This window comes from Durio zibethinus, chromosome 26 (genome assembly GCF_047325235.1).
Source record: "Durio zibethinus cultivar Kanyao isolate XHJ-2024 chromosome 26, ASM4732523v1, whole genome shotgun sequence".
NCBI lineage: Eukaryota > Viridiplantae > Streptophyta > Magnoliopsida > Malvales > Malvaceae > Durio > Durio zibethinus.
In genome coordinates, this window is record NC_143187.1 from 8,191,668 (window position 1) to 8,203,493 (window position 11,826).

General features: G+C 31.1%; 2 protein-coding genes across 3 annotated transcripts; both read left to right on the forward strand.

Annotated features, from left to right (window-relative positions):
* Positions 1 to 6,361: 6,361 nt before the first annotated feature.
* LOC111318679 (GDSL esterase/lipase At1g29670-like) lies at positions 6,362 to 8,802 on the forward strand. The gene is made up of 5 exons (XM_022921554.2): positions 6,362 to 6,942; positions 7,372 to 7,496; positions 7,603 to 7,848; positions 7,965 to 8,220; positions 8,330 to 8,802. Exons 1-5 carry the CDS (start codon positions 6,717 to 6,719, stop codon positions 8,551 to 8,553), a joined length of 1,077 nt encoding a protein of 358 aa, XP_022777289.1. The 5' UTR covers positions 6,362 to 6,716; the 3' UTR covers positions 8,554 to 8,802.
* Positions 8,803 to 9,426: 624 nt separating this feature from the next.
* LOC111274929 (GDSL esterase/lipase At5g45670-like) lies at positions 9,427 to 11,675 on the forward strand. Of its 2 annotated transcripts, none has more exons than XM_022859953.2 (5): positions 9,427 to 9,990; positions 10,225 to 10,349; positions 10,472 to 10,717; positions 10,816 to 11,062; positions 11,203 to 11,675. In XM_022859953.2, exons 1-5 carry the CDS (start codon positions 9,738 to 9,740, stop codon positions 11,421 to 11,423), a joined length of 1,092 nt encoding a protein of 363 aa, XP_022715688.2. In that variant the 5' UTR covers positions 9,427 to 9,737; the 3' UTR covers positions 11,424 to 11,675. The 2 variants fall into 2 exon arrangements, with proteins under 2 accessions (XP_022715688.2, XP_022715687.2); XM_022859952.2 differs by having other exon boundaries at positions 9,436 to 9,990; positions 10,816 to 11,068.
* The last annotated feature ends 151 nt before the right edge of the window (positions 11,676 to 11,826 follow it).

Consider the following 11,826-nt stretch of genomic DNA (forward strand, 5'->3'; position numbering starts at 1 on the left):
GCCTCGCTAAAAACCTGGCTATGCCTATAAACTCATTGAAAAAGTCAAACATCTTTGACCTAAACTCCATTATTAAAAAAATCAAAACGAATCAACACAAATCCAAAACTAATTTTTATCACATAAATTTTTTTATTATTATGCATAAATAAGTTGATCCATTAATAAAATATACCTTCCTTACATTTCGCAGAAAATGATATTGAAATTTTTTTTATATTTTTAAATATTTATTTGGTAAAAATTAATTAATTAACAAAAAATAATTTATTAGTTAATGAAAAATGAGCTATCTATTAATACAATTATTTGTCAATATATTTGAATATAACTTTATTTAAATCCGATCTTATACAAATTTTTTAAACTCAAACTTAAGTAAATCAGATCTAAAATATTATTATATTAATAAATAATATTTTTATTTAATTTTACTTAAAAATTAAAAATTAATATTAAAAATATTTTAATATTTTAACTTAAAAATATTTTTATAATTTTACTAAACAAGATTTTGGACATAATATTTTAAGTTAGAAATTGATTTGATATTAATAAAAATATTTTATTTAATTTTAATTAAAAAATTAAAACATTAACATTAAAAGTATTTTAATATTTCAATTTTAAATATTTTTATTTTGTATAATACTAAAAATAAATATTTTTAATATTTCGATAATAAATGATATTATACTATTATTTTAATAATAAATACTAACATTTATAATAATATTTTTATCATTATCTTAATATGAATATCTTAATAATTTTTTATTAATTTTAGTTTAAAATATAATTTTATATTTTGTTTATTAAAGTATTTATATTACTATTTTAATAATAAATATAAATAAAAATTTTTTTGTTATGATTTAATAATAGATATTTTTAATAAAAATATAAAATATTTTAATAATATAAATATTTTAATAATAAATATTACTATTTTAATATTAATAAAAATAAAGTTTTAGGAATAGTAATACTATTTTAAAAATATAAAAATAAAAATAATTTTATTTTCAATAATTTATATTAATATAATATTTAAATGTTAAATATTATTAAAATATATATTTTTTAATATTAATAATTTTCATAATAAATAATTTTAATATAGTTTAATAATAAATAAATTTTAATATTTTAATAATTATATTAATATTATTTGAAAAAAATAAATTTTAAAAAAAAATCCAAAAAATTAATTTTCTTTTAACTCATTTAAATAATAAAAATTTTTATATTTTAAAAAATTATAAATATTACTTAAAAATATTTTTAAAAATCAAAATTTACGAAACAAATGAAGGAAAAAATTTTAAAGTAAATTTAAAAAGGTGAAATTGTGAGGGATTGTGGGGTCTAAAGAAAATAAAAGCCCAGATTGGTCTTTAGAATTTCAGATCAATCCACAGTCCAGTGATGGGCACTATTCGCCCGGCAATGCACCGACTCCACCACCTGACCTGCCCTAAAAATCGCGGCGGAACGTCCGTCAACAATAAAAAAACGCCTTAATTTAAGGGCCATGATTTAACCACCACACGCAACTACAATACTTTTCATCCTTCTCTACGCTGCCACAATACCACAACCCGTAAACTCCTTATCTTACCTTCAATTAAAAAACCCGCCTTCCACTCCCTCCTAACGCGCGTGGCCAACTTACTCTCCGCAAGCGGGGGACGCGAGTGGCTCAGGCCGTGCGGGGCTCATCGCCAAGTAGCTGGAGCGATGGCAAGGGGTAGAGTTTTGAGGTGCGGCTTGGTCGGTAGGATGGGACTGCATTTGGAACTACGTCTGGTGTAAAGATCTTGATTACGGAGAATTCTACAGCGTCGTATCGAATTTGAAAGTTAGGGAGTTAGGGAGATTGTAGGGCGGGCGAGTTGACTCAGTCCAACTCGGGGATGGAGCGATCGCTCGAAATTAGGGAAACGTCGCAGTTTCGAATCGAATGTACTTCAACCGACTTATCAATGCGGTTAAAAAATCGGTACCTTTTTTTTCATAAAAATTTTTTTCTTTCAGTTCGGTAATTAATTTGCAATGTTTTGGAAAAGTGGGCATTAAAGGAAGTTAATGAAACGGTGCAAAGAAAAGTATAGGGAGGAGGAGGAGGAGGAGGAGGAGGATTATTAAGGGACTACTTGCAATTGGGGAATGATGACTTGAAAAATTATCGAGGGACGGGTCAGGTCTTGGTTAAGGAATTTCAGAGATTGATTGCATGCGCTTATTTACAAAAAGATTTAACTCCTAGATAGTTGACTGCATTCTTGTTAAAAAAAAATTGACTACGTCAATGCCATAGTTAGAAATTATGTTAGATGAAAATTAGGCATTTAAAAATATTAATGATTTAGAATTAAATAAAAACAGTTTTGATTTTTTTTTAAAATGCTGATATGGTATACATCAAAATAATGTTGGGTAATGCTACGGGTAGTCCATTGAACAATTACTTTTGAACATCTGCTCTAATAATGAGCCACGTCGTGATAGAACAGTTACTTTTAAACATGTGCTCCACTGATAAGCCAACAGCTTAAAAAATTGGAACTTGTAATTGGTTACTGAAACAAAACCTCTTGCAGATCATTTGTTCCGGGCCCAGCAGCGCCCTTAGTCCAAACCCAATATGTTGAGGAACTGCCCATTCAAAAAATGCGACTGGGCATTTTGTATGTAAATAGAAAATGGTCATGAACAACAACAAACCATGTCGTGGGTGATGGGCTAAATCAAATCAACATTTGTGTCCAGCCATACCACATCGATAAGTTGATCAAATGTCGTCGTGTTCATTTCAACTATGCTCCTTCTTAATTGTTTCAATTTATCCAAACAAATCTTTCACCAATTGATCATGCTCAAAATCACATACATATAATAAATGTGTTTAATTTTATACTTATTTTCCTATGATTCACGCTTTTAATAACTTTTGCTTTCATTAACACATTCGCACTGTCCACAAATAGCTCCATAAGTTAGTCTTTGCAGGTCTTTGTTCTTTTATGTATATATATATATATATATTGAGGGAAGGATTTATAGGAAAATTTTTAGATGAAATTTATGAAATTTTTTATTAGAAATGATTAAATAAAAATTAAAATCAAAAATTAAAATTAATAAATTAAAAATTTTTTGTTACATAGATTAAGTGTGTAAAATTTAAAACTATTTTAATGAATTTTGATATATATATATATATATATTTAAATATATATTTTTTGTAAAAATGTTTGATAGAATTTTTAACGTTGAATAAGTATCAATTAAATTTGAATTATAAATAATTTTTTTAATAATTTTTTTACATATTATTTATTTTCACAATGAATTTTATCAATCTATCGGTTTAAATTTTTTGTTAAAATTTTTATTAAATTATTTTTAAGAAGAAATTTCATAAACTTTACATAAAAGAATTTCATGTAAGTTTTACCTCTATATTGGAGTCCAATGTGCTCTCACACGGTCTCACTAGCTTATTTCATAATCATAATGTTGTCTTGTGGGCATTGAGCAACCTATGCATGTTCAGCATAAGGTTCAATAGTTAAAACATGAAAGACTTAGATGTTCACTAGATATTGTACACCTACAATGTGAATGAAAATGAAAAAAAAAAAAACTGAAAAAAAGGAATTATGTTTTAAAAACAAAAGAAAGACATTTGCTGAACATGAGATGTAAGGATAGATGTTTAACAAGATAAAAGATGCTAATACTTGTACCTACATTTAGTTGTTATAGGTTTACTTTGTATTCAAATAAATTTCGCAAGTGAGTTGGTTTTTTTTAACTTGTGATATCAATTCAGTCAAACATTTTAACATTAGTATAAATGATATATTAATGAAGATATGACGTTCTAAAAGGTACAATGAAATTGCCCCCAAGGCCCCAAATCACAAGTTATACTATTACCTGATTTTGAAATATTGGTTGGCATTGAGTTTGGGAATGCGTATCTTCATTATATGGCAGTGATATGGTTGAGAAACTAGTGGAAAATTTAAGGATTTCAATTCATACTACATTGAACTATAAACCATGCAAATGCTATCCAATTTATTATTCCATCCTCACCAATGAACCAATGATCAACATTTTCTGCCACTGCATTTGGAAGTCGGAAATCGTAAAACCGACACCCGAGGTCAACGACGAGCCAGTGAGTACACAGCTGATGTGCACCAATGCATTGCCCTGGAAGATCCATGTTACTCGGTATGACTTATTCTCTCCTACATTAAATTTGGCTACCCACTGCCATTAATGACCTTAGTTGGTTCATTTTTCAAATACACATACATGATGCAGCCTCAGGTTCATCTCTGCTCGACCGAAAGATCTTGAATCCTGATCGTTGATGCATTTTCATTTTCACGTAAAGCTCCACCATATCCTGGTTTTGAATCGAACTAAAGTTTTTTATGTAATCAATTTGCTTTAAATATTAATGCATGCACTGAATTGAGAAGATGATCAAAGTAAACGTAAAATTAAATGCAAAAAGTTGAAAAGGTGATATATATGTGCAGGAACAAGACCACAAGAGGTCAGTATTGGTTAGTGTAATGGGCAGGGGAGTGGCTAACGGCGGCAAGGCCACTGCCCCCCAAATTTCTTTTAAACCATTGTAACACGGTATCTCATCTTATCAAAAATAATATTTGGTTCCTTCTTTCTTAATAAAATTTTTATTTGATCCCTCTTTTCTCAAATTATTAGATTCGCCTTTGGTGACAGCCTGTGACTGTGATTTGAGTTGCCATTTTTCTTCCATTAACTAAGGTCCTATTTGGATTTAATTGCATCTTCAATAGAGGTGTGTTTGCTAAAAAAATTTGTGTCTATTGTTAGTAAATATCCATTTGGATGTCAAAGCAGCATCACGATTGGATCATTTTTGTTGCATTTTTCACTTATGATTTTAGCTCCAGTGAAAAAATGCAAATCTTCATCTTTTTTTTTTTCCTTTCTCATTCTTCATTTTATATTATAAAGATAAAAATAAACCTATAGTTTAATTTTTTTATTTTTTATTTGAAAATTACAAAATAATTTTTTATTATAATAAATTATTTATTATAATAAATTAACTAATAAATAAAATTCTTATTAATTTTATAAACATTAAATAATTTAAAATTTTTGTTAATATAATTTTAACTTTAATGTTTTTAATGATTATTTTTTTATTACAATTCACCTTATTATCACTGTTATTTTTGTATTTAAACATATATATTATCATTAACTTTAATCTCACTATTGTAATATCCAATATCACATTATAGTGCTAATTTCACCTTTATCGATATTTTTAATTTTATTAGAACTAATCTCATTATTCATCTAAATGGATTCTAAGTTCATGAGATGCCAAATTTTTTTTTTTTTTTTTTTTGAGAATCGACTTTGCAAATGTTCCTTTTCCCATATTCAAATAGGCGTTGAAATCTTGAGGATATGAAAGCTAATTCACAAGAAAATGTGAACAAAAAATGGGCCTATGAAACGATGCAATTGGTCCTAAACGATGTGACCATTTAATGGCGCAGATACAATATTAATTAGGGCAGCAATCTATTTCTTTTTTTCTTTGATTATAGGTATAGGGTGTAATTGATCCATGATAACTATATATATCTTCATTTCAGAAAATTTATCACCATCCTGTCAATATCATCACATAATCGAGTTGAAAAAAAAGGGTAAAGCTTCACTTTAATGGAGATTAATTGAAATCAGTACTGACCATATAATAAACGACTGTCTCTCCCCTTATTTGAGAGTAAACATTTTTTTTTTTTTCGTTTTTCCTGATCAAACATCTTTGAAAACATATATAAATATATGAAACTGTATGAACTATATACAATTTTAAATATAAATATAAGAAATTGTGTTGGGATGATGATATCAGGCTTTATATTAAAATGAAATTTATTACATGAATTATATACTTACCAGCTAACTAACTGCAATCTTTATCACTGTTAAATTAATCATGCCACATAAAATTGATGCTGAAATGGTTAATTTTCTATAGTAGACCTCATTTCTTGGTCAAAATACATTTTAAAAACCTCTTAGCCCTATGTTATTAATCCTGTTTTTCTACTATATATCAATGTGGCCCTTTGGAGGTTTCATCAATAGAAGTAGACAAGTCTATAGCAATGCAGAATTGTAACAATAGCTAGGAGAGAATGGCCTTGATTAATATTTCATAATCATGTGACTATTTATTTCTTTAGACTAAACCAACAATTAAGAATAAAAGGAAAGAAAAGATACATATATATGCTACTACTGTAAACAAGCCGACTGTGGACCGACAAGCTAGCTTTTTTGTTTTGAGTAATAATCCAATTGCATCAGGAAATTCAAAGCTGAGAGACTGAGAGATACAATGCCGGCATTGGAGTCCAGACTAACTCAAATTATCTCCGCGTGAAATCAATGCATCTAACCTACTTCTTCAACTGTAAAAGCTAAAAACATTATCACCTGCCTTGTCTTTTGATGATTTAATAATCTTCTCTCTCTCTATATATATGCTTACCTGTTAGCATTTATATTACTCACCCGGTATGCTATCATTTCCATAATCTTACTCTCACACACATTTCCATCATTCTTTCTTTTTACGATCAGCTGTAATTTGATACTTACAATTTGCTAGTAATATGGAGAGATGGTATGGGGTGTTTTTGGTTTTGAGTTTGTGCATCGGGGTTAGAGGAGCACCTCAAGTTCCTTGTTACTTTATTTTTGGAGATTCACTGGTGGATAATGGGAATAATAATCAACTATCTTCATTGGCTAGAGCTGATTACTTGCCTTATGGGATTGACTTCCCAAATGGACCGACCGGAAGGTTTTCTAATGGTAAAACTACAGTCGATGTCATAGGTGAGATTCTATAATTTAATTTCTTTTAATTTCCTCATCTGTTTGGCTAATTAAACTTTGGGTTTCTTTCACTAGTGTCTTTTCGAAAGCAACAGATTGAATAGATCAATTTGGATGATATTAATACAACGATTTATAGAGTTAATTTTTTACAATGTTTATTTTTGGAACTTCAAAACTGAAAATATTAGTGTAGTAAAGGCATGTTGTAATATCAATATTCCCCTTGATTTTCTGGGTTCTTTAATCAAATGATCAACATGGCCTCCAAAATCCTGAAGCAGGATAAGCATACGACACCTTTTCTTTTGCCAACAATAAATTATTTTGTGATTTCCATTAGTAGGGCAGCACAGTGAAGTGAATTTCATTTTTCTCTTCTAATCGTCGTCTATTATATGATTTTAACATTATGTTTTCTATCTACAGGTCAGCTTTTGGGCTTTGACAATTACATTCCTCCTTACTCAACTGCAAGAGGCAGACAAATACTCGGAGGAGTGAATTATGCATCCGCGGCTGCCGGAATCAGAGAAGAGACTGGACAGCAACTGGTAATTAATTAGTTAACATTGGATAGTTTCTTTAATATAATAATCTATCATCTATAATTATTGCATCAATAACCAAGCTAACAATTTTTATATGCAACTTTACTAGGGAGCTCGGATCAGCTTTAGCGGGCAAGTGAGAAATTACCAGCAAACAGTTTCACAAGTGGTAAACTTGCTAGGGAATGAAGATACAGCAGCAAATTATTTAAGCAAGTGTATTTACTCAATTGGAATGGGCAGCAATGATTACCTTAACAACTATTTCATGCCTCTTTATTACTCAACAAGCAGGCAATATAACACCGAGCAATATGCTAATCTTCTTATTCAACAATACTCTCAGCAGCTTCAGGTTTAGCATTTTCCAATTTCCATTGATTATTTTACATATATGTATTTCCTTGTTTACCCCACTAATCTCCTCTGATCGATGATTATAATAAAATGCTGTGGATATTTGGTCTCCAGGCTATGTACAACTATGGGGCAAGGAAGTTTGTGTTGATTGGGTTGGGTCAGATCGGATGCAGTCCAAATGAATTGGCTCAAAATAGCGGAGATGGTAAAACTTGTGTGGAGAGAATCAATGCTGCCAACCGGATTTTCAATAACAAGCTTAGAGGTCTTGTTGATCAATTCAATAACGCCAACTCTGATGCAAAATTTATCTACATTAATGCTTATGGAATTTTCCAAGACATGACAAGCAATCCTGCAGCTTACGGTAAATATTGTACCACAAATGTTAGACAGAGCCCATTGACACTGATTGAAATGATTTTTTTGTAAGTACTAATAACTAATGTTTTAATTGTACGTTTTGTAAATTTCAGGTTTTAAGGTAACCAATGCAGGGTGTTGTGGGGTGGGGAGGAACAATGGGCAAATAACCTGCTTGCCTTACCAAACTCCATGTCAAAATAGGGACGAGTATTTGTTTTGGGATGCTTTTCATCCAACTGAGGCTGCAAATGTGATCATTGGAAGGAGATCATACAGTGCTCAGTCTCCCTCGGACGCTTACCCCATCGATATCCGCCGTCTTGCCCAGCTCTGAAGAAGGAGATGAGGCTTTTAATGGGATAATAAATAATATATTATTCATCTAATCCACACTATTTTTCTTTACTTCTAAATTTTGCTACAATCATTAGTGTCATTGTTCTAAGGGATATGGCATTTAATTATAGGTTCAACTATATATCAGAGTCTACAAATGGGTGTATCTTTGTGAAAGTAATTAATGTATAATTTTGGTTTTGTATCATCAGTACTTATAATGCTAATGGCTTTTGGATTTGCAACACCAGATGAGAGTGAGTAGTCATCACAAAGAAATTTATTCCACTTCTCTTCTTTAATTGGTAGTTGGTACCCTAATTTCTAAACAACTTCTCTTTATCCAAATTTCTCTTTCTTTGCTTCCCTTTCATTTAAACATTGTTATTAAATTATAAATTATATTCATAATTAAATATTGTATTCATATAAAAATAATTAAATAAACAAATAAATAAACTAATCATAAATTAAAACATAACTAGACAAGTCCAACGTAAAATTCAATCGACTCTTCACATAATAAAACTTCAACTTAGAAACTCGTAATTGCCACCAAGTCAAAGCCCCCATGGCTAATCTAGACATAGTTTGAAGGTAACTTGCTGCTACTTTCCAGCGTTGAGTTCGGCCCAATAAGCCACTTTTAGAAAAAAGATTTCGTCCACTCCAGTTTGAGCTAGATCTGCCAATCTTAAGGCCCATATCTTCTCTTGTCTTGCCTATCTTTTCGTGATGGAGTTAATCCGGTTCAAACCCGTTAGCTTTTAAAACAAAGACATTAATAAATAAATAGCTTGCTTGCTAATTGTAGTCGGCAAACATTTAAACGAAACTTGTGTGAACGAAACTTCATTTCTAAACGAAACTTCTGGTCACTAACACATGAAATCCTTGTTCCCACGATTTCTAAACGAAACTTCCGGTCACTAACACATGAAATCGTATGTTTGACATTAGCCAACAATTTTGTATTTGGTGCTTGTCTTTTGCAAATAAGCTTTTGCTACGACTCATTTGCTGTCCTACTTTAATTTCTTACCTTACAATTTACAATCCTCAATTTGCCATTTAGTGCGTAGTATTTGTTTCGAGATCTAATTTTCTTCTTGATTCAACCTTGCATTTCTTTGCACCATATTTGCTTTTCTTCAAACTTGGTTTTGGATTTTCATTAGTTGAATGAATATGGCATGTAAAACGACACCCTGTTGGTTGATTCTTGTTCTTCTGGGGCTTTTAAACATTCAACAAATCGAACCTCGGGAACCAAAAGTGCCCTGTTATTTTATTTTTGGAGACTCATTGGTTGACAGTGGAAATAATAATAACCTTTCTACTGCAGCTAAAACCAATTACCCACCATATGGAATTGACTTTCCTGGTGGACCTACTGGAAGGTTTACCAATGGTCGAACGTTCACGGACTTTTTTGGTATGCCCTTCCTCTCTCACGTCTCTAACAACTCCATTTTCATTAAACCAGACTTGGGCTTTTGTTAAATAATTGATTCCCAGTTCTCCCCCCCCCCCCCCCCTCCCTCTCACATGATCAGGATTTTGCCTCAGATGCTTTTTTTTTTTTTGAATTAATGTTAGCTGCGGTGTAGGCATGCATAGTTTATACCAATCATGTCATGCTAATAGGACATTATTTCTCTGATTACAGCTCAATTCTTGGGTTTTGAGAATTTCATCTCACCCTTTTCAACTGCTAAGGACGAGGAGGTCCTCCAAGGTGTCAACTACGCATCTGGTTCAGCAGGAATTCTTGATGAAACTGGGAGAAATTTGGTAATTTCTGACTTGATACCCACATGCATGCAAATGTTTACACTTGAAAGAAAACAAAGGGGGTTTTAAGGTAGCCAATATACGCTTAACCATTTTGATTTACATTTTTTTTTCTTTCACAGGGCATCAACATTGGCTTCAATAAGCAGATAAAAAATCACCTTATAACCGTTTCACGCATTGTTAGCATGCTAAAAGATCAGAACTTGGCTACCAAGCACCTGAACAAATGCTTATATTCAGTTGCAATAGGAAGCAATGATTACATTAACAATTACTACAAGCCTGCTTTTTATACAAGTAGTTCAACTTTTTCCCCTGAGCAATATGCCACAGTTCTTATCAAACAATATGCTAAGCAGTTAAAGGTACTTTAACCCTGCAATTCAATTCTCTCAACGATTAACATCATATCGATTCCATATTTCTATTATTGATAATCATCCTTTTTGATGTTCGATTAAAGAATTTGTACGGTTTAGGAGCAAGGACGGTGACCTTGAGTGGACTGGGGCCGATAGGGTGCACCCCAGATGCAATAATTTCGCATGGAACAAATGGCAAATTATGCGTCGAGGAAGTGAATAATGTCATCCAATTTTTCAATAACAAACTCAAGCAACTCGTTGGCGAGCTTAATGAAACATTCCAGGATGCAAAATTTATCTTTTTGGATAACTTCGGGCCGTTGCTTCGACGTGTTTCTTTACTTGGTACAGGTGCTATCTCAATTCTCAACTACATACGAATTTGTTTCATCATTTTATTATACTAGCAATTTTTCTCTAATTCTTATGATATATATGTTTATATTTCGCCATTTTTGTGTCATAATTGTTCTTGTGGATCTCAGGTTCTTTGTTTAAATTGGCCGCATGTTGTGATGTCGAAATGCGAACAGGTCAATGTATCCCAAACAAAGCTCCTTGCAGGGACAGGAAATTCTTCCTGTTCTTTGATAATTTTCATCCTTCCGAGGCTATTAACTTCTTAGTTGCAAAAAACCACCGAACAAAATTATTTCGACCCTCTTTGAAAGATATCGCTTCTGACATTCGTGGCCTGATACCCTGATTACTCACCATTCGAAATAGCTAGAAGCCAGGAGCTGTTGTTTTCTTTCCAAAGCAGTGAAAACAACTGTTATTTTATTTATTTATTTATTTTTGGCATTTTGACAAATTGTATACTTTAAAGATTAAAAAACTTAAGTAGCATAAACGTTTCCACTTGAAATTTTGATTGCTTTGAAATTTGAATATGAAGTGAATTACTATGTAATAAATGGCCTGAGAAGGGACAACTTCATGTTTTCTTTTCCAACGATATTTCTGCATATGGAATTCAAGACAAGCAGTATGGAAGATTACTTGATTAGTTATTGCTCAAACTTTTTAATAATTATGGATGACTTTGAATTTATATTTGCATAATATTACTAATTTTCAGGAAACTGTCAAACAATGTTCATTCCAAT

Bases quoted from the DNA above. Each gene is read 5' to 3' on its own strand.
- LOC111318679 (XM_022921554.2), top strand. From the start codon at position 6,717: ATGGAGAGATGGTATGGGGTGTTTTTGGTTTTGAGTTTGTGCATCGGG. The intron at 7,849-7,964 runs GTTTAGCATTTT...TTTGGTCTCCAG, and splicing joins AATACTCTCAGCAGCTTCAG to GCTATGTACAACTATGGGGC. The intron at 8,221-8,329 runs GTAAATATTGTA...TGTAAATTTCAG, and splicing joins AAGCAATCCTGCAGCTTACG to GTTTTAAGGTAACCAATGCA.
- LOC111274929 (XM_022859952.2), top strand. From the start codon at position 9,738: ATGAATATGGCATGTAAAACGACACCCTGTTGGTTGATTCTTGTTCTT. The intron at 10,350-10,471 runs GTAATTTCTGAC...TTTCTTTCACAG, and splicing joins ATGAAACTGGGAGAAATTTG to GGCATCAACATTGGCTTCAA. The intron at 11,069-11,202 runs GTGCTATCTCAA...TGTGGATCTCAG, and splicing joins TGTTTCTTTACTTGGTACAG to GTTCTTTGTTTAAATTGGCC.